Source organism: Rattus norvegicus, chromosome 1 (genome assembly GCF_021556685.1).
Source record: "Rattus norvegicus strain SHRSP/BbbUtx chromosome 1, alternate assembly SHRSP_T2T, whole genome shotgun sequence".
Classification (NCBI taxonomy): domain Eukaryota; kingdom Metazoa; phylum Chordata; class Mammalia; order Rodentia; family Muridae; genus Rattus; species Rattus norvegicus.
In genome coordinates, this window is record NC_141534.1 from 262463751 (window position 1) to 262483127 (window position 19377).

General features: G+C 41.0%; 1 protein-coding gene across 10 annotated transcripts in view; it reads right to left on the reverse strand.

Moving 5' to 3' along the window:
• Positions 1–19377, reverse strand: part of Sorcs1 (sortilin-related VPS10 domain containing receptor 1) — a 513248-nt gene that overhangs the window by 35285 nt on the left and 458586 nt on the right. For all 10 annotated transcript variants that reach the window (NM_001438077.1, XM_087565405.1, XM_087565378.1 and 7 more), the window contains 3 exon segments: positions 721–844; positions 2257–2390; positions 10102–10288. In NM_001438077.1, coding sequence (NP_001425006.1) covers positions 721–844; positions 2257–2390; positions 10102–10288 — 445 coding nt within the window.

Here is a 19377-nt window from a genome sequence, read left to right on the forward strand (position 1 = left end):
AACTGATTAGCTTTTGATATAAAAAAATTACCAAAGTGGGATCAATCTGTGAAAGCTGTTTTTATATCTTATTTTCAAGCAATCATCCTACATTTCCATTTCAGTAAAGTTTATTTCATCTAATAGTTGAAATGTATTCGATTTCCCCAGGCATCCCAAAACTGTACTGTGTGTCTGTTTCTCTCCCTGGCATTGAGTCCACGCCTGGCCTCTGGTGGCCTCTGTGAAATCTCTGTTGCTTCGGTTAATGGAGGATTTGCTATTGTTGAAGGTGGGGAACATATTTCTTTTCTTGTTTTAAGTACAGATTTGTGAAAGAAGTTTTAAAAGTATTTGGTTAATGAATAAAGGTTGCCTTAAGATGGAATTTAAAAGCAAAGTCTCTCTGAATTAGCTATTTTTCTCTAATAAATGGTTTTAACTACTCAAGTACTAGAAAAAATCCCAACTATAATGAGTTAGCCTTACTCATGATGAAGCCCAGTCCAGTCTACACAAGGTGATCGAGCTAAGAGTCTCTGTTCATGCACCAGAAACATCCAGGGTCCCATGACTACTATTTGGCTAGTGAATAGCCTTCTCCAAAGGAGAGCCTCAGATCACTGGAGCTCTTTTTTCAAGTTCTGCCATCTTTAATCCCGGAAAGTCATTAGCCTCATAGGGTCAATGACATTATTTGAGAATGAAGATAGAAGTGCATCCCAAACGGCGGGCACTCACCGTATACCGCAATGGTCTTAGTGTCTTGCAGTATGGCATTCCCAGCTGAGACCTGTACCGTGATAGTGTTCATTCCTTCAGAAGTAAACTTGAATGATATGCTGCCCTCCAAGGTGATCAGGGGCTAAAAGAAACAAGGACATAGATAGAAGGGAAAGTCAGGATTATTGTTAAAGGAGCTCTTGTCTCTGAGGACCACCACATTTCCCATGAGCTGAAGAGAGGCACGCTCATCCTAGTGTGCCGCTGAAGACCATGTAACTGATTCCCCAGTACCAGATATCAAGTGAAGGCTAGTGCAGAAATAACCTTATGTGATTCTGTATCTTTCCAGGAAATTAATCCCTGACTTCTAATATCATCCTGAATCAGGACTGGGGAAAGCAATATGTCTGATAGGCTTTGCCATTGCCAGGAAAAAAAATATATATATACATATATATACATATATATATACATATTGTGTATATGTATGTATATATGTATATACATATATATATGAAGGAAAAATGATGAACAGATGAAGTTGCTGAGCACATATGGCTGCTGAGCATATAGATATAGGTAAAGATATAGGTATAGATATAGAAATAGATAGATATAGATATACTTGCATCATCTCCTATCCAGCAGAAGTTTTAATCCAGTGAATCACATGGATAAATGAAGAATAGAAGCCTCAAATGCATCAACATACACTGAGAATTTCTAAGCTTTCTGAAATTCATCTACAGGATAAACTATTTCTAAGCATTACGTTGGGATACAGCGGTCCTGGACACAGAACTGGACACCAGTCAGAATAACATGGACTACATGATGTGGCATCTTGGTGACACTATCAACAATTTCCTGGACGTTTGCTGTTATGAAACCAAGCTCTAATTGGATTGTGCTTTGAGGACTGTAAAGAAAAAAAAATGTGTTGGAGAAGTGGTACTTATAATACAATCGGACACTCATGTCCTAGGTGGAAAAAAGCAGCTTACTGACCTCCCTTGGCTCGTTCCCCTCAAATACTTCTCTTCTGTCCCTCTTAATTAGTTTTAAAATCAAGATTCACACTACATGGTAGAGAAAACATGTAGCACCATGTTCAATAGGGTATGTCAGCAGGCTGTTGAAAAATTGGCCTTACTTCCTAAGGTGGGGAGAACAAACCCAGGAACTTTAATTCTTGTATTTTCTAGTTATAATTCTCAGATAAATAATACTCTCTTCCTGATCTAGAGGGAAGAAAGTCGGGGTAGTGAGATTTGCCTGGAGAATTTTCACTCTAACCTTTGAGCAACGTCTTCAGTGCCTCAGCTGAGGGTAAGCAGTGAACGCTTACCTAGAGAGCATAAGTGGAGAAGGTGGTACAGGTATGGGGGAGGGGCTAGGAAAGATAGATGGAGGTTACTGAGCATGTATAGCTCGCTGTCTTGGAAGCTTTGGCTACACTCAGACTCAAGCAGTAAGCCATCTCACTTTGTTGTCGCCCTCAAGCATGAGCTGTGCCTGTATCAGCAGCCGCCATGTTGATGGCCGGCTCACCTCTGTGTTGTTCCCATACCACCACACGTAAGTGAGAGTGCCCACTTGGCTGGGCCACAGCACGGCAGTTGCGTTGACCTCTTTGTTCTTTGTTGTGACAAAAGGAAGGGACAGGTGCACATGTTCCAGGGGACCTGAGACAAAAGAGAAAGAGGGTTGTAGGATATTTGATCACACTCCAAGGCTGTGAACTGGAAAATCCTTGTGTTGTGGCTCATCCCTAGCCCATGCCTTTAACCCAAGAGCTTTCTGTAAACAAGAGCTAAATAAAATCAACTATGTTAAGAGGCAGAGCAAGCAACCAGTTGACAGGGAGTGAACATAGGAACTATAAAGGAGAGACGTTGAATTGAATAGTATTTAAGACAGCATGGAGAAGAAAAAGGAGGAGCTAGAGGAGGAAGCGGAGGAACTTTTCCCTTCTGGGCTTCAACAGAGTAGAAAGATCAGCTGGGTGCTTTCTCTGCCTCTCTGAGCTGGCAGGCTTTCACTCCAGCATCTGCCTCCTGAGTCTTCATTTGATAAATAACATGTTTAAGGATTTTGTTTTTAAAAACAACCAAAGAGTGGTCATAGAGAGGGGAAGGGCTTCTACAGCTGCACCTTGTCAGCTCAAGAAGACACACATTCAGCCTAGAAACCCCCAAACACTGCAGCTACATTCTCTGAAGGAAATGCTGGCTGCTGTCCCTACCTGGAGAAAACTGCATGTTATTAACAACTAAATATTACAGCTCAATTTACTGATCTATCTACAGGGTCTAAGTCATGTATGTGGAAAAGGTCAACGCTAAGTAATTTATGAAGTCCAAACACCAACAATTAAAAGATAAGATTCCACAATTTCTTTCCACAAGGCTATGTTTTCAGAGATAAAGCAGGATCTGGGATATCTTGATCTGCATGTCAGATGTGGGGGTAGACAGAGGAATCTTCAACGATTACTCTTACGATCTATAGTGTTAAGGCTATGGGTATGCATAAGTGTGGTTGTGTCTACATACAACAGAAAGGCCATGAGCTCAGGCTAGTATGTGGCATATTGGTACTTGGGATTGAGTTAGGCTTGCCTAGAACTGAGCTGTACTCAAGCAGAAAGCGAGTAGCATGTAGGTAGTTTCCAGGCATCAGGAAATCTACTCTGCTCTTGGGTTCACTTATTAAGTAGCTCTTGGGCTCCCCCAACCACATCGTTTTCCCCTGAGTGCTATGTCTTGGTCTTCCTAGGGCCTTTTATTTACAGACCTTTCTCAGAAAGATTCATCTGGTTCGACATAAATGAATCAGAAGACAAGAGGCTGGTAAGCCAGGTCAATGACACAAGCCCAGTGAACTGAGTGAGGGCCTTGGAACCCACATAAAGGTGGAGAGAAGACTCCACAAAGTTGTCCTCTGACTGTTACACATGTGCTGTGGCATCCCGTACTCACCTTTCAAACGCACACAGACACAGAGAGAGGAGGGGGTGGGGAGGGAGGAAGGAAGGGAGTGAGAGAGAAAGAGACAGACAGAGAGAGAGAGAGAGAGAGAGAGAGACAGAGACAGAGACAGAGACAGAGACAGAGACAGAGACAGAGACAGAGACAGAGAAAATAAAACAATTCAAAAAGATGAGAACTAGGCATCTATTCTAGAAAGCTCAGATCATCCCATAGGGACTCGGGTTTTCTTATCTCATAGATGAGCATTCAGTTTGTATTTTCCTGAGTCAGAATAAAATGTCTACTTGTCATTGTGGCCACCAACGATGAAGTGGGATCGCTACTGAACTGTGGTCAAGCGCAATAGCTTCGAGTGTTGCCAGGCACTGGGTATGATCACAGGTGCTCAGAACACATGACCCATGGTGGAGCTTAGGTAGCTTTGAAGAAAGAGGGCAGTGAACGTACAAGTGGAACAAACAAAGGGAAGAGCTGCCGTTGACGAAATGCTCGTGGAGCACGTCTGAGAAATGGCACCAGAGAGTAATGAATAAAGTGAGGGATTCTACCAAGTATCTGTTTGGAGCGTTCCAGGGTGAGAACAGAGGAGGTGAACATGCCTAGAGGAGGCGTGCCTGCCGTGCTGACAGGAGAACGGAAGTGTGAAAAGATGCCAAGGACATCCATGATGTGTTGATGACCTAGGACGTGCTGTGTTTGTAGGCTCTGAAGTAGGTGCATATGTGCTTTGTAGCTTTCCCTTAGTGTGTCTGTCTGTGTGTGTGTGTGTGTGTCTATGTGTGTGTGTGTCTATGTGTGTTTGTGTCTGTGTGTGTCTGTGTGTATGTGTGTGTCTATGTGTGTTTGTGTCTGTGTGTGTCTGTGTGTCTGTGTGTCTGTCTGTGTGTATGTGTGTGTGTCTATGTGTGTTTGTGTCTGTGTGTGTCTGTGTGTCTGTGTGTCTGTGTGTGTCTGTGTGTGTCTGTCTGTGTGTTTGTGTCTGTGTGTGTCTGTGTGTATGTCTGTGTGTCTGTGTGTATGTATGTGTGTGTGTCTGTGTGTGTGTACCTGGAAACAGGTATGAAATTCATAGCTCAACTCTCGATGGCCTCTCCTATTCCTTTACTTTCTTTTGATGTAAACCACCTGTTTCCTGTTGCCTGTAGCCAGCTACTTTAAGAAAGTGTCATGGACAAGAAGTGAAATTCCTTGCTCTGTGCTGAACAAGCAGACAGGTTCAGCTCCACCACACAGAGACTTGTGATACAGAAAATGGACAGCAGGTGGCGCTAGATCACCTCATATCATCGAAAGAACTAAAGAATTTCTTGAGTAACTGAGTTTCTTTTCTTTTGATTAGACTTTCTAGACTGCACAAAATAGCTGAAGTCTATGAGAACAAACATTGTGTGTGTGTGTGTGTGTGTGTGTGTGTGTGTGTGTGTGTGTGTGTGTGTGTGTGTGTGTTTATTGACTATTGTTTCCTACCTCTTAGATTTATGTTCTGGAGACCTGTAATCTAGTTAAATCATACAAATATATTACATTGCTATTTGTTTAAAGGCTGATTTTAAAAAAATTCACTAGAAGTAAATACTATTCAGACTATAAGGTAAGATCTAAAAGCAGGACTCTTTAGACTTTAGTATGTTCAATGGATATTACGATGTCATGTTTCCAGAAATGATAATTCACTCGGTCTGAGATGGAACCCAAAACACTATATTTACATCAGTCAACTCTGGGCAGGTGACTAAGTAAATAATTGTTTATGTGATGCCAATCTGCTGTTTCCATGCCAACACGACCACGGTGTCCATAGTTGCAAAATCTTGTGAATTTCCAAGTCACACAGGTCAGACCATGGGGTCATAAAGACAGGCAAACTGATCCTATGTGTGGAGAGAGGCAGAAATGGATTCATGAAGAGTTGACCCCTCCCCCAGGTCCGTTTGTTGTCATTTATAGTTTATCCTAAGGTTTGTGGGCACTTTAGTGGCTCTCGTCCCTGAAAGATGGCCACCGTGTGGCAGTTTTCGGAGCTGAAACCCTCATGCCCTGTAAATGTTCTGCCCCCTCCAGCTGAAGGGCTGAAAGTCCGCACCAAGTGTCTCATTAGTTTGCAAAGTAGCAGAGCAGAGTGAATGCTATCCCCAAGGAGTTTCCAACTGTCGGGCTTCAATAAATTACCCTGGCTCCCTGCAAGAGACTCATGCTCACTCCTGGCACCGCTGCAGCAGGACATCAGCTCCATTTGTTTCTCATGACCTTTGCAAACTCACATTGAGAAACCTTTGATTTGGAATCAAATCACCTTTCTTTTCTGGTGAATGCAGGGAATGTGTATTCAAGCAAGCACTGGGATTCCTGAGGGAGCCTTAGGGAAGCGGGGAGGCAGGAAAGACCTGACAGGTAAGAATTGCAGCTAATTCTCAGCTAGCTCATCACTTACCAAATCCAAATACATTCGCAGTCTGTAGTGAGGGGGAAAGTCAAATGTGATTAAGTGCCAGAATGTCACGTATTTTGCTTGATAGAACCGTTAGGTATGAGATGTGCGCCTCTTGACAGAGGAGCGGATGTAGGTTCAGAGAGGAGTGACTCAGGAAACCAGGAATCTGTGCTCAATCACTGTAACGGATATACTGACTGTCAATCACTGTAAGGGATATACTGACTGTCAAGCTCTGTAACGGATATACTGACTGTCAATCACTGTAAGGGATATACTGATTGTCAATCACTGTAAGGGATATACTGACTGTCAATCACTGTAAGGGATATACTGACTGTCAATCACTGTAAGGGATATACTGACTGTCAATCACTGTAACGGATATGCTGACTGTCAATCACTGTAAGGGATATATTGACTGTCAATCACTGTAACTGATATACTGACTGTCAATCACTGTAAGGGATATACTGACTGTCAATCACTGTAACGGATATGCTGACTGTCAATCACTGTAACGGATATACTGACTGTCAATCACTATAAGGGATATGCTGACTGTCAATCACTGTAAGGGATATGCTGACTGTCAATCACTGTAAGGGATATGCTGACTGTCAATCACTGTAAGGGATATGCTGACTGTCAATCACTGTAAGGGATATGCTGACTGTCAATCACTGTAAGGGATATGCTGACTGTCAATCACTGTAAGGGATATACTGACTGTCAATCACTGTAAGGGATATGCTGACTGTCAATCACTGTAAGGGATATACTGACTGTCAATCACTGTAAGGGATATACTGACTGTCAATCACTGTAAGGGATATACTGACTGTCAATCACTGTAAGGGATATACTGACTGTCAATCACTGTAAGGGATATACTGACTGTCAATCACTGTAAGGGATATACTGACTGTCAAGAATCATCCAAGGGTCAAATCTACCCACGTTCCATTAACAACCAGTGTGAGCAGCTCTCAAAAATTATAGTCATTGAAGGAGCTTCTTGGTTGGAATAACTGAGGTAGAAAGACCCACCCTGTATGTGGGCAACACCATTCTATGAGCTCAGGTCCTGGACCGAATAAAAAGAGAAAGAAAGGGGCAGGGCAGCTGGCTCAGTGGTTAAGAGCACCAACTACTCTTCAAGAGGTCCTGAGTTCAATTTCTAGCAACTGCATGGTGGCTCACAACCATTTGTAATGGGATCCGATGCCCTCTTTTGGTGATTCTGAAGACAGCTAAAGTGTACTTATATAAATAAAATAAATAAATCTCTTGAGAGCGAGACAGAGAGAGAGAGACAGAGACAGAGACAGAGACAGAGATAGAGAGAAAGTCAAGCACAACCTTTCATCACAATCTGCCTCCAGACTGTGGATGTGATGTGACTGACTGTGTCATATCCCTGCTGTCAAACCTCCCTCAGAATGGTGCACCGTACTGTCAACCAGGAGCTAAAATAAACGTTTCCTTTCTTTTGTTACAGAACTGAGGAAAATAAGGAATATAACCACAGTGTGATTGTTCAGTGCCACTGTGTCCCATCTACAATGCCAACCGGTCTTTTACATGTATATCCTGGACCTCAGACACACAAACCCAGTCATGAAACTCCAGGGCTTAAAGATGTCCGGGAGTAGACCCTAGTGTAAATTAATCCCAAACTGCAACTTTTCCAATGGCTGCTTTCTGTATCAGAGAGGAGATCCTGCCACCTATGTCATCTATTTTAGTGTATGTGACGAGATGAGCCAAGTGGGTTTGTGCACATGGAACAGAACATAGTTCCTCTAGGAGAGAAGCTTGAGATGGGATTATCGCAATGGGATTTTGCTACATTCAACCTATTTAAAACATGTCCTGCTCCAACACAATCAGCGTAAAATAGATAATTCTTGTCCTCCAAGGTCAGGCTTAGAAAGTGATACAGTACATAAGGAATGCCTACCCAACCATTCAACAAACACGAGTCTAAAAGATTTACGTCAGAATATAAACATTCCATTGTAAAAAAGAAAAAAGAAAAACTTGTGTATGAACAAAGATCTCCTTTCTTTTAAAACTAAAGGCTTTAGCAAGTCTAAATTTCTTGAATAGAGGTAAGCTCTACATTCCTCCCCAGGATTGGGTAAACGTAGGGTCCTGAGGAGAAGTGGTGATCAAAGAACAAGCCAGTGAACATGGAAGAATCTCCAAGATATGAAAAGGTTGAGTCCCAAGACTAGATTGGAGATCCTAAGAAATGTGGACAGGAAGCTGGGACAGAATTTTAAAGCCATGCTGACAAGAGATTGAAGTGTGAGGCATGGTATAAGGTTGCAATTCCCAGGGAGGAGAACCTTGCAGCAAAAAAAATCTCTTAGAGCCTAACAATGAGAAGTAGTAAGGCTAGATAGCCAAATATAGTTTACAAATCTAGTTGCTTCACAAGCAATTATATTCTTTGTGATATATTTAAAAAAATTAAGACTATTCCAAGCCTGTTGTCACTATTATTAATATAAACATTGCATGTGTAGGGTTCTGTGTCTTAGACCCTATATGGATGAACCTAGACATTCCCATTGTCCAAGGTACTATGTTAAAGAACAGGATTTCTGTTACGGATTCCCCAATCTAATCTCATAACTGACACTAATCCTAGGGATCAGGACCTGAGACAGGCATACCTGACTCTAGAGCCTGGTTGCATGAGGGGGTGACTCCGACTCTAAATCATCTTTATGAGCCCTGGGAGAAAATGGTTCCTAACCCTACCTACCACAGAGTGGATTTCGGAACTGAGGCAATACACACAAGGAGCATGGACAGTACAAAACCTGACTGGAACACCTCAATAAAATGTAACCAGAAGGAGGAGCAGACAGGAGAATGTGCCTAACTTTGTTCAGGCCCAGAGAAAGGACACATCCAGAACTGTGTAAAATACAGAGAGGAGTTATTAGCAGACATACAATGGGCTGGCCATCTCTAAATAATCATGCCCTACTCGCTGGACCACTCCAACTCTGTTATGAAAGATGCTTGCTTTGGGAGTTTCTACATTCATCCCATCCCTCAGACCCAAGTGTAGGGGAGAGGCAGGAGGTGATGCCCAGACTCTTGCCCTTGGACTTGGAATTTGAACAAGGCCACTTATACAAAACAGCACATTCCATTTTAGCATGAACTATATTTATAAAGTCCTAGGACTGTTGGGAAAAGCCTCACATTGACCAATTCTTAGGCCACCAACTTAATTCATGGAATTTAGAAGTTATTCTTTCACCACGTAATTCACAAATTCAAATTATTCATTGGGATGGCATTTAGAAGTTTTGGACCAGATTGCTAATATGGGAATATACATTACATGTATATTATATCTTTCACACTCTTTATCCTACATCATCTTTCTCCTTAGACCATCTTCTCTCAAACAACAGGTGACTCACAGACCAAAACTCAGGACACACACTTTTTTTTTTACAGGGGAGAAAGACTAAGAGGATTATTCTTGGTAAGGTATCCCTAATGGTATGGTGAAGAAATTCTTTACCTGTACTGATTGAGCTGGCATCTGCATTGATTACAAATTTCAACTATTCCTGCCTTAAAAACAGAACAAGAAAAATGGCAATATAGGTTTCAAGTAAGTGCTCTGAGCACAGGTCAAAGCAGACTGTGTCACTGAGGGTACTGGAGGGGTGAACTAAGAACAATTTGACAGAACTTAAAGTCTAAGATTTTGTCTATCACACTTCTTAATTCTCTCTCTCTCTCTCTTTCTCTCTTTCACACACACACACACACACACACACACACACACACACACACACACACACACACTCTCTTACTGTCAATTTCCCTTCCTAAAGACATCTATTGTAAATCCTTTAGATAGAATAGTCTACACTGGATTCTTAAAGGGGCACAATATTCAAGAGATGTCATAAGTCAACAACAGTAATAACATACAAGTTACATGTAAGTACAGGACGGCGCTGTCAGACCCCAGACTGTTGTCCACCTGCACGGTCACTCGGAAAATGCCCACATTCTGATATACATGCTTGATTCCGTCTTCCATCGAGCTGAGGTTGACATAAGACACCGCAATGCCATCTCCAAAGTCCACTTGAATGAGTGTCCGCTGTACATCCCCCTGCAAAAGAGACCAGTGTTACACAGAGGAGAGTTGGTGCTCAGCTCTTCTTGCCTTGCGGGGCTGAGGTTTTTTCACCTTCCTCCCATAGTTGAGAGCATCTCTCTGTTAGATCATCCCTGGAACAATTAAGTACTTTGCTAAGAATATTATCTAAGGCAAAGAGGCACCAGATATCAATTTTTCAAGGCTTCTAATATTAAGTGTTTGATTTATCGATTTCAACATAATATTCAGTTAATTAGAAGGCTCTATTAATGGTCTGATCTAGCATAGTCAAAGAATACTGCACAGATCTTCAGGAACCTTGAATAGTCTTATTCCCAGCTCCTGAACCACACTGAGAAACGATGAAAACTACCTTGTCTGACACCTGATATGACATGAGACTCAGAACAATTTATGATAATGACCATTAATTTTGTTTTGTTCATTTTGTCTCTTCTTGAACTTAAATTTTTACCTCACTATATTGCTTGATCAAAATACTTCTATAAAATATTTACATCAAGAAAAGAGTAGGCAATGTTCATCATCTTCATAAATGGACATGGAGTCTAGAAAGGCTTCATTATTAATGAAAGTTAAGTCAGCTAGGAAGCTACAGTTCTGGGATTTAAGCCATTGTCTCTGGATTTCCCATTTACTATTCTTGTACATGAGACTCAACACTATGGCTACAAAATGAAGGCCTCACTCAGTCTGAATCCTAGTCCCCACTAACAAGCTTTTTGACTCTATATGAATCATTTTTTTCTCTCTATCTCAGTTACCAAAACTGTGAAATGAGCATAATAGCATTTTTTTGCATCGTAACTCAATGGCCACATCAAAAGCCACATGCATACTAGTTGATACAATGCCCTGCAAATACATATCTGTAAAATGAATATTAAAATGAGGCTGCAAAAGATATACAATAGTTTAAATCTTAGTTTAGATATTCTCTCATTCTAAATTTATCATATGTAGGCACAAGATGAAACTTGCGTTTACAAAATCCTGCAAAGAGAAAGGGCCTTTGTAATGATGGTTTATGTATTCAAGGAACAATGTTGTTTAAATGAAAGTAGCAAAATCAAGATTTATTCCTTTAACACTGTCTTGTTTTGATAGCTTTCCACATTTTCCAGGCAAACAACAGAACAAAACACAAACTAAATCACCAAAAACCTTTGAACTAGAAATGCATTTTCGATTAAGTAAGGTTTAAGTGGTATCAAATCTTTTGATAAAGGCCAACTTTAAAATACTGACATTTAAAGGATTGATACAGAGAAAACAGCAAAATGTGCAAACCCTATGAGTGTATGTGACCTACAAATTCGATCTATGCCCAGAAGCATGGTGTCGCATGCACGGTGTGGCCTACACGGTGGCCAATGCTCAAGCAGGGGAAGTGGAGCTTTCAGGAACATCACAGATCAAAGACTTTCCCTGGGCGAAAAAAAATCCCACACCACTCAAGCTACTGCTCAAATATCCTCAGGCTCACACACTGTGGTTACTTGAATTCCCTTATCTAATAAATACAAATGCCAGCAGTCTTGCTAATGCATCTGTCTGTCCTGTAGACAACTCAAGTGGATGGATCAATCTTTTTCTCCTGTTTCTTGTACATTTCTACTTCCAAGTTTTCTCAGGTTTCAGAGTCATCCAGAAGTCAATCACAGGACTGGGCAAAGGAAAGGAATTGAGATTTTAAAACAAGTGTCTGAGGTAAATATTAGAGGTAGATATAGCTGCTGTGACTAAGGACAGGGAATAGATACTTTACTGCTGACAGAGGAATGTGTATGAGACAGGATTACAAAGTAGGCACTGTGGAAGTGCACATCATGAAGGGCCTCCTTTGTAAGATAACACTGGGGAGACTCAATCTTTAGTCAACTCAGCTTTAGATTCTACTCAGAGGGAGTAGTCACCCACCATAGTTGGGAAGAATAAGATATAAGCTACAGCTTTTTATTCTCCAATTTCTTGGCCTTCCTGTCTAGCTTTATTGATTTCATTTGCCTTCATTTGGACCTTCTCACTTACATAAAGCTTCTCCTAAGGGACAGAGGATGTGACTCATAGGTAAAGTGCTTTCCATGGAAGTATTAGAACCTGAATCTGGTTCCCTAGCATGTAAAAACCAGGCATAGTGACATATAACATAAACCTTAGCACTGGGGTTGGGAACAAGGGGATCTCTGAGCTTATTTGGTCAACTGTCAATCTGTGGGTTCAATGAGAGACCTCTGGTCAAAAAGTAAGGTAGAAAACAAGGCAGAAAGATACCTTATGTCTCTGTAGACAAATCTTTCTCTCTCATACACACACACACACATACACACACACACACACACAAGCATATGTGCACACATACATACACATTTATACCACAAAAGAACATGCACACATACACATACACATAAGCGCATATACACACACACATATAAAACACATATATGCATATATTCACACACAAATACATTTCACAAACAAATATAAACACCCAGCCAAACATTCATACACAAATATATATACACACATTCCCCTACACATACTTCCAGATATGCAAACACCTTTCATACAAATACATACAAACATATATGCATGTACACCCATATAAACATATATATAAACACATATAAACACATTCAAGCACACACAAATACACACATACATCATATACACAAATACACATACAAATGTACATTCACTTACATTCAAACTCACACATTTACGCACAAATATACATACCTATCCCTTCAACTTGCACACATACAAATACACGTGCACACATTCAAACACACATACACACATACCTCCCTTACCATGCTCTGTTTGTCTAGCTGTCATGATGACATTTTCACTTAATAGCATTCTTTTTGTTTGTTTGTTTATTTTTACTTAATAGCATTCTTAATTCTCTGCTCATGATAACGTTCTCCCTGGGTGTGAAAGACTTCATTCAATGTTAACACTAATTTATTATTACTAAAACAGCATTACAGAGTCAATGCTGAGAACTCTGAAGACAATGGAATGTCATATTCCAATTAAGCAGGAAGTCCCCAAGTCCCTGGTGTAGGATGATGTCATCACGCAGATATAGGCAGGTACAAGATAGAACAAAGCCTGTCATTGGACAAGAAGAAAGGATGGGGGGGGGTTGGGGATTTAGCTCAGTGGTAGAGTGCTTGCCTAGGAAGCGCAAGGCCCTGGGTTCGCTGGGTTCGGTCCCCAGCTCGGAAAAAAAGAACCAAAAGAAAAAAAAAAGAAAGGATGGGTGGGAGAAGAGTTTTAGAGAGGAGAGGAGGCAGAGAACCCACAGAGAGAACATGGAGGCCGATGTTAAGATTCTTCTCTGCACATTTACAGGGTGTTATGAATATTCTTAAAGGATGGATGTGTACAGGGCTTTGTGTATCTAAGATGAGTCAACTCTATCTTATCTAGGTGGGCAATTATATCTTATCAATTGGATCAGAGGCTATTGTGTTGTGTGTTCTTTCATGTGGAGATTTAATTGAGTTCAAGAGAGTGTGGTGGCTGGACACACTGGGCCACCATGGAATTGGGATGTGTATGTCTGGCATGGTGACAACTGCCTTGGGAACTGGATGGGTAGAGAGATTGCTATGAGGATCAGAGAGAAGCCTTCAACAGTGCGATATGGGATGGAGCAGAGCGGATAAGAGGCTTTGCTGACTGAGATGAAGATATCTACAAGGTATCTTGGGGCACTACAGTGCTGGATCTAGTGTAGGGTAAAAGACAGCATTTATTATAATTGTATAGCAACATGCTGGATACAGTTGCAGGCCTTTGTGCTTGAGTTCTGAGTGGGGAGATAACAATGTGAAGGAACTGGTCTTACAATTAAGGGTCACAGATAACATCACTGCAATTACAGCTTTGCCTACTCAGTGAAGGGACTGGACCACACTTGGACCTCAGGAGCTCTTAACATAGTGGCCCGCAATACAACGATCACTGATCACTTTGGGACTCATCTGCTATCATCCTTCCATTTTCCTAGACTGTAATGTCCACATAAGGCAGGGATGTCGATATAAGCTAAGGCTTAGATAGTCCCTTGCCTGAACAGGCTGACACATTCATTCATCCATGCATTCCTTCACTAAATCAATCAAATACAGACATTATAATGCATGTCATGTAAGATTCTAAGTTGGAAAATGCAGGTCAGTAAGCAGCTGCTGCAATGGGATTGCAAATGCAGTTAGAGCTTTTATGACTTTATGGACCACTATTGAGACAGGTGTGCATTAAATAACTGCACAAAACTTAAAATACTAATGTAGGGATCATTACAAGGACAGCTGGATACATGGTGTACAAAGCTTGTGTCAGAGGGAGAGATTGAGAGTTACTCTGATTGAGAAATTCTAGGAAAGACTCTCAGAGCAAGAGAGCTAAGACCTGTAAAAGAAAGCAAAGCAGAGTAGTAAGGAGGTGGAGGTTTTGAAACTCGGGTAATGAGAACATGGGGAAACATGTTCAAGGCCATGAGCAGAAGGCAACTGTAAAATTAATGATGGAAGGAGAATGAGAGGGAAAGATTATAAGAATATGCTGTACAATAGGTAGAGGAGAGAAAAGGCCCATTTAGGTCTTGTGGGCCAAGTTACTGATCCCATCTTTCCTCTAAGAACAATGGCAAGACAGCTAAATGTTGGTGACATGGCACAGTGACAGTTTTTATTCAAGATGAATACTCTGTATTCCCCATGGAGGATGAACCTAATCCTCCAAGTATCCTAATGTGCTGGGAAGCCAACAAGGGATATTCCAGATTAGGTGATGGTAGATAAAAACAAAACAAAACAAACAAACAAAAAACCCAAAAAACAAACAAACAAACAAAAAAAAACCCCTACTATCAGGGAAGTGTGTGCTTCTTAAAACTAACTCTGAGAGTCCCTGGTCTTGGGATCAGTTGTCTGAAGTTTTGTCCTAAGTATCACTGATGCTAGATTTTCACTTACTGCAGATACCCAACTACTCTCCCAGACCCACATGCATCAAGGTCCCTCAGAGGATGCCCAGTCATGTTCTAGTTCAAGATAATCCATTGATGAAGTTGGGGCTATACCAAGTGTGAAAGTGTGGAGGCTAAGAATCCTGGGTAAGAACTAAATTCGGTTTTAGTGGACTGCACTCATTCCCCAGGTTCTGTGAAGAACGTAGTCAGAATCAAAAGCTGCTTGGCTGGGTAGGGTGGCTCACACTTGCCTACAGCTTCAGCACCCGGAAGCATGGGCTCACCAATTACCATGATTTTAAGGTTATCCTGGGTGTATGGTGAGCTTCAGGCCAGTCTGGAGTGTGTAATGAATTGTGTCTCAAAAATTAAAAAGTCAGTAACACCTGTTCTAGGAAAATTAGGTGTTTGGAGATACTGGAGTAATTTATGTGTCTCCTAAGGGCTCCTGTATTTCCTTAATGCCTGTATCAAGAGTGTCTGACATACTGTCTCTAGATAATTCTTTTGAGTTCAGTGCAATTTGAATAGTGTACATTTCCATGTGCTTGCATCTTTAAAATGTGATTCTTTTGAGGTTTTTTAAAATATGCATATTTCATCTACATCACTAATGTGCCCTCATCTTCCAGTCCTCCCATGTTTTTTTTCCTCACAAACTCACAACCTCTTCATCTTTAATTTTGTATGTATGTATGTGCTATATGCACATATATACAAGGTACCGCGTCTATTTCTCATTGTCCATGTGGACTTAGGCACATGGTTGACTACTTACGATTGCACAGTCAGTGTTGTCAGCTTTCTCCTGGAAAAACCAATTCTCCCTCTCTCGGCAGCCACTGACAAGCTGTAGCCCTTCATTTAGGGGTAGGACCTTGCAGAGTTTCTTCCCTCTATGTTAGCATGTCAATGCGTGTTGTCATTAGTGCTATAATACCATATAAAACCATAACATTTAGTGACCACACATTGATTATATTTTCTTTTATATCATCTCATTTGGCGGTTAAGATTTCTGGGATAGAGGAAAAGAAGATCTGATTTTCATTAGATACAATGGGTAGAAACTGAGACATGTAGAGGTTCAATAGATGTTTAGTGCTGTCTGGCTACTTAGAGAATATAAGAAGTTTTAGTGTTATCTGTGGCTTAACTTGTCTATTTAGCTCAATCCTCTATTAGACTGAGAGAAAGGTGGTATCAAAGATAAAAAAATCACTTTCTTGTCTTCATTCAGTTCATTCCCAGCCTTGACTGTACTTTTTCCTTTGTCAACATAGTTATTTTAGTGAAAATGGTTTGAAGGGAAACCAGAATCCATACTTCCTATCTGTTCTCTGGTGAAGTAGTATAATGAACGGTTAAGGCATAAGGAAGGGAGAGACTAAAATAGACAAGCAGTGTTCCTCATCAGTATCCAGACAAATCTTGTGTGTAATCGAGTTACTTCAACTCAACAAGTCAGAAAGCTGTCCCTTCTCTAAGTGTAACTGGAACAAGAGCAGGAAACATCTGGGCTCTCACACCAACTCCTCACCCCTATCTCCCTTTGGTGATCTGTACATATGAGCACAGTCACAGAACAGACAGAGAAAAGATGAGAAAGGCACAACCGTCACGTGGAATCCATATGGGGATGCTCCAAGGGTTTCACTGACTCCTGTAATAGAAAGACAAATTCATCAACTGGACACCATAAAGCCAAGATTAACCTCAGCAAACCACAAGCATGTGAACCTTTCAGTTCCTGTAACAGGCTCACAGAAGAATGGGAAAATAGCTGCTTAAGGGAGTGAGCACGGGCAGCCTTGACCTGAAGCACAACAGTGAGATGCTTCTGACATCGGAGAGACTCAGGGCAAACACTGTGATATGGTCTGAATTAAGAGTTCTGTCCACACAGAGGCTTGCTGGGGATTTGCCTCAGACTGCACAAGCTTCTGTTGCAGGAGCTTTTAGATCCTTAGACAAAAACGCAATGTAGAGAAATAGCTTATGTAACCGAGTGTTGTTCAAAATTAGCAAAAATAACAGAGGATCGATTTTTTAACTCTGAGCATTGGAGTGAGAATATTGAATGCTTGATGCCTTTTGCCCTAGAGTACAGCAAAAGGCAGAAGCCCAAGAGCAAGAGTAGAGGAGAGATGAGTAGACAAGGGAAATTCTGAAATATTCTGATTTAAAAGGGGACAGAGGCCATATAAATATAACAGATATTGCAAAATGAATTGATTATCTCTATTTACTGTACATCTTTAAATATGGAATAGATTATGAAATAAATCATAACAGATATTTTATTGATGGGTAGTAGGGCTAGAGCAAATTTGTTTTTCTTTAAAAATCTGTTGTCATGCTAGTGCTTAAGACCATAAATTAAGTTACAAAATAATATGAACCAGAATAACCTGATATTTTTACCCCTTTCTTTCTATTGCTGGTGATATTTAGGCAAAGTAAAACCACCTATAATAGCCTGAGAAACCTAGTACATATTTGGTTCCTTACCTTGAAACGGGATTTGCCATGGACTAACTAACTAGCTTTTATAGAATTGGGATAGCTATTCTAAACGTGGATTCCTAGAACAGGATGAACTTGTCCTGCTTGCCTGTTGCAGGGAGGCCTGCTCTTGAGTGCGCCTGTGTTCAGAGGCTCTGAAACTCATCATACTTGATGGGATATTTCGTCTTTGTGTTCAGTCATGGAATGAAGCACCAAGAAGGCTCTCACCAGATGTGACAGGCATCTGGATCCTAACCTCCCCCTTCTCTGGGACTGTCTGAAATACACATCTGTTGCTTAAATGTTACCTGCCCTGAATCACTCTGTTACTGCTGTACACGCTAGACAAAGACTAACTAAACCATACCAAAGCTGTGACTGCGAATCTGGGGATCCCTGCGTCATGTACCGTGTGCTTTAAGATAACAACAGGACTACCTTGTGAGGACCTCTGATAGGTATGTGTCAACACCGACGCACCTTGATGAGAGTAATGAGGGAAAACACATTAGATGTCTCCATGTAATATTTTGTAAGTGTAAAACAAGCCCTTCTTGCACAAAATTGTGCCCGTCCCAGAGAAGAGATATTTACTGCTCTCCCTTTTTTCTCACGTGAATGTTCAGGTGCTTGGGCTTAGTGTTCACTTGGTACTGCCATGTCTAAAATCTCAAGATTATCTCCCAGACTAGCAGAGGGTGTTCCCGTCAATCTCCTTAGCATCATGCCCATGGTCTTTCCCTTTCACAGCAGACCTCTGGACCCCTCAGAGATAATATCAAATACCAACAGAGTGGCTAAATACTGTCAGCTTCTTTGTATTGCATGGTCTGAGGAGGTTTTCAAAAGCACAGATATTTCCCCAAATACATAGATTTCCTCTGCTTCTCTCTAAGCAGGGCAATAATGATCTTGATGGTTTGACCCAAAGGGGAACAGCTACCACATCATAAAGGATACCACATTTTATTACCAGGAAAGTCAGGTATGTTTACGTTAGGGTGCCAGAGAAATCAGACCAGGACCACTAAATGATATTCCATTCTGTGAGGATAGAATGCACACAGTTGGCTTCCCATGGCCTCCTCTGTGAAGTCTGATTTTGGAAATTTGCTCAAGAAACATGCTAATGCTTCTAGATCTATGTCTGGATGAAGAGTTTCCAATAGGACCCTCACAAAATGGTCTAATCCTATGAATGGCCTAAAACACCATATCTTTTTTGAAGAACCCATTTATCCTAATTTACTTTTTATGTCTTCTCTGCTTTGGTCCAGGCTTACAATGCATCAGAGCACACAGAGCAGGGAGAACTAACAGAGCTGCTGTGTACAAACACATGCCTGTAAGTTGAGGCTTCTCCATGCAGATACTTTAGGCAATTAAGGACTTTTGCTGTATTATTGCCCTGCATGGTGGTTTTAGGATTTACCTCCACAGGCATAGGAAGAAAAACAAGGGACTACTAAAAGACATAAATCTTATAAATGCTTTTGAATGACATTTTAAAATCACTTATAAAGCAAAAACATTCAGCTATGTAATAAGAACAAAATTACGTTTTTAAAAAATTAGTTGTAGGACG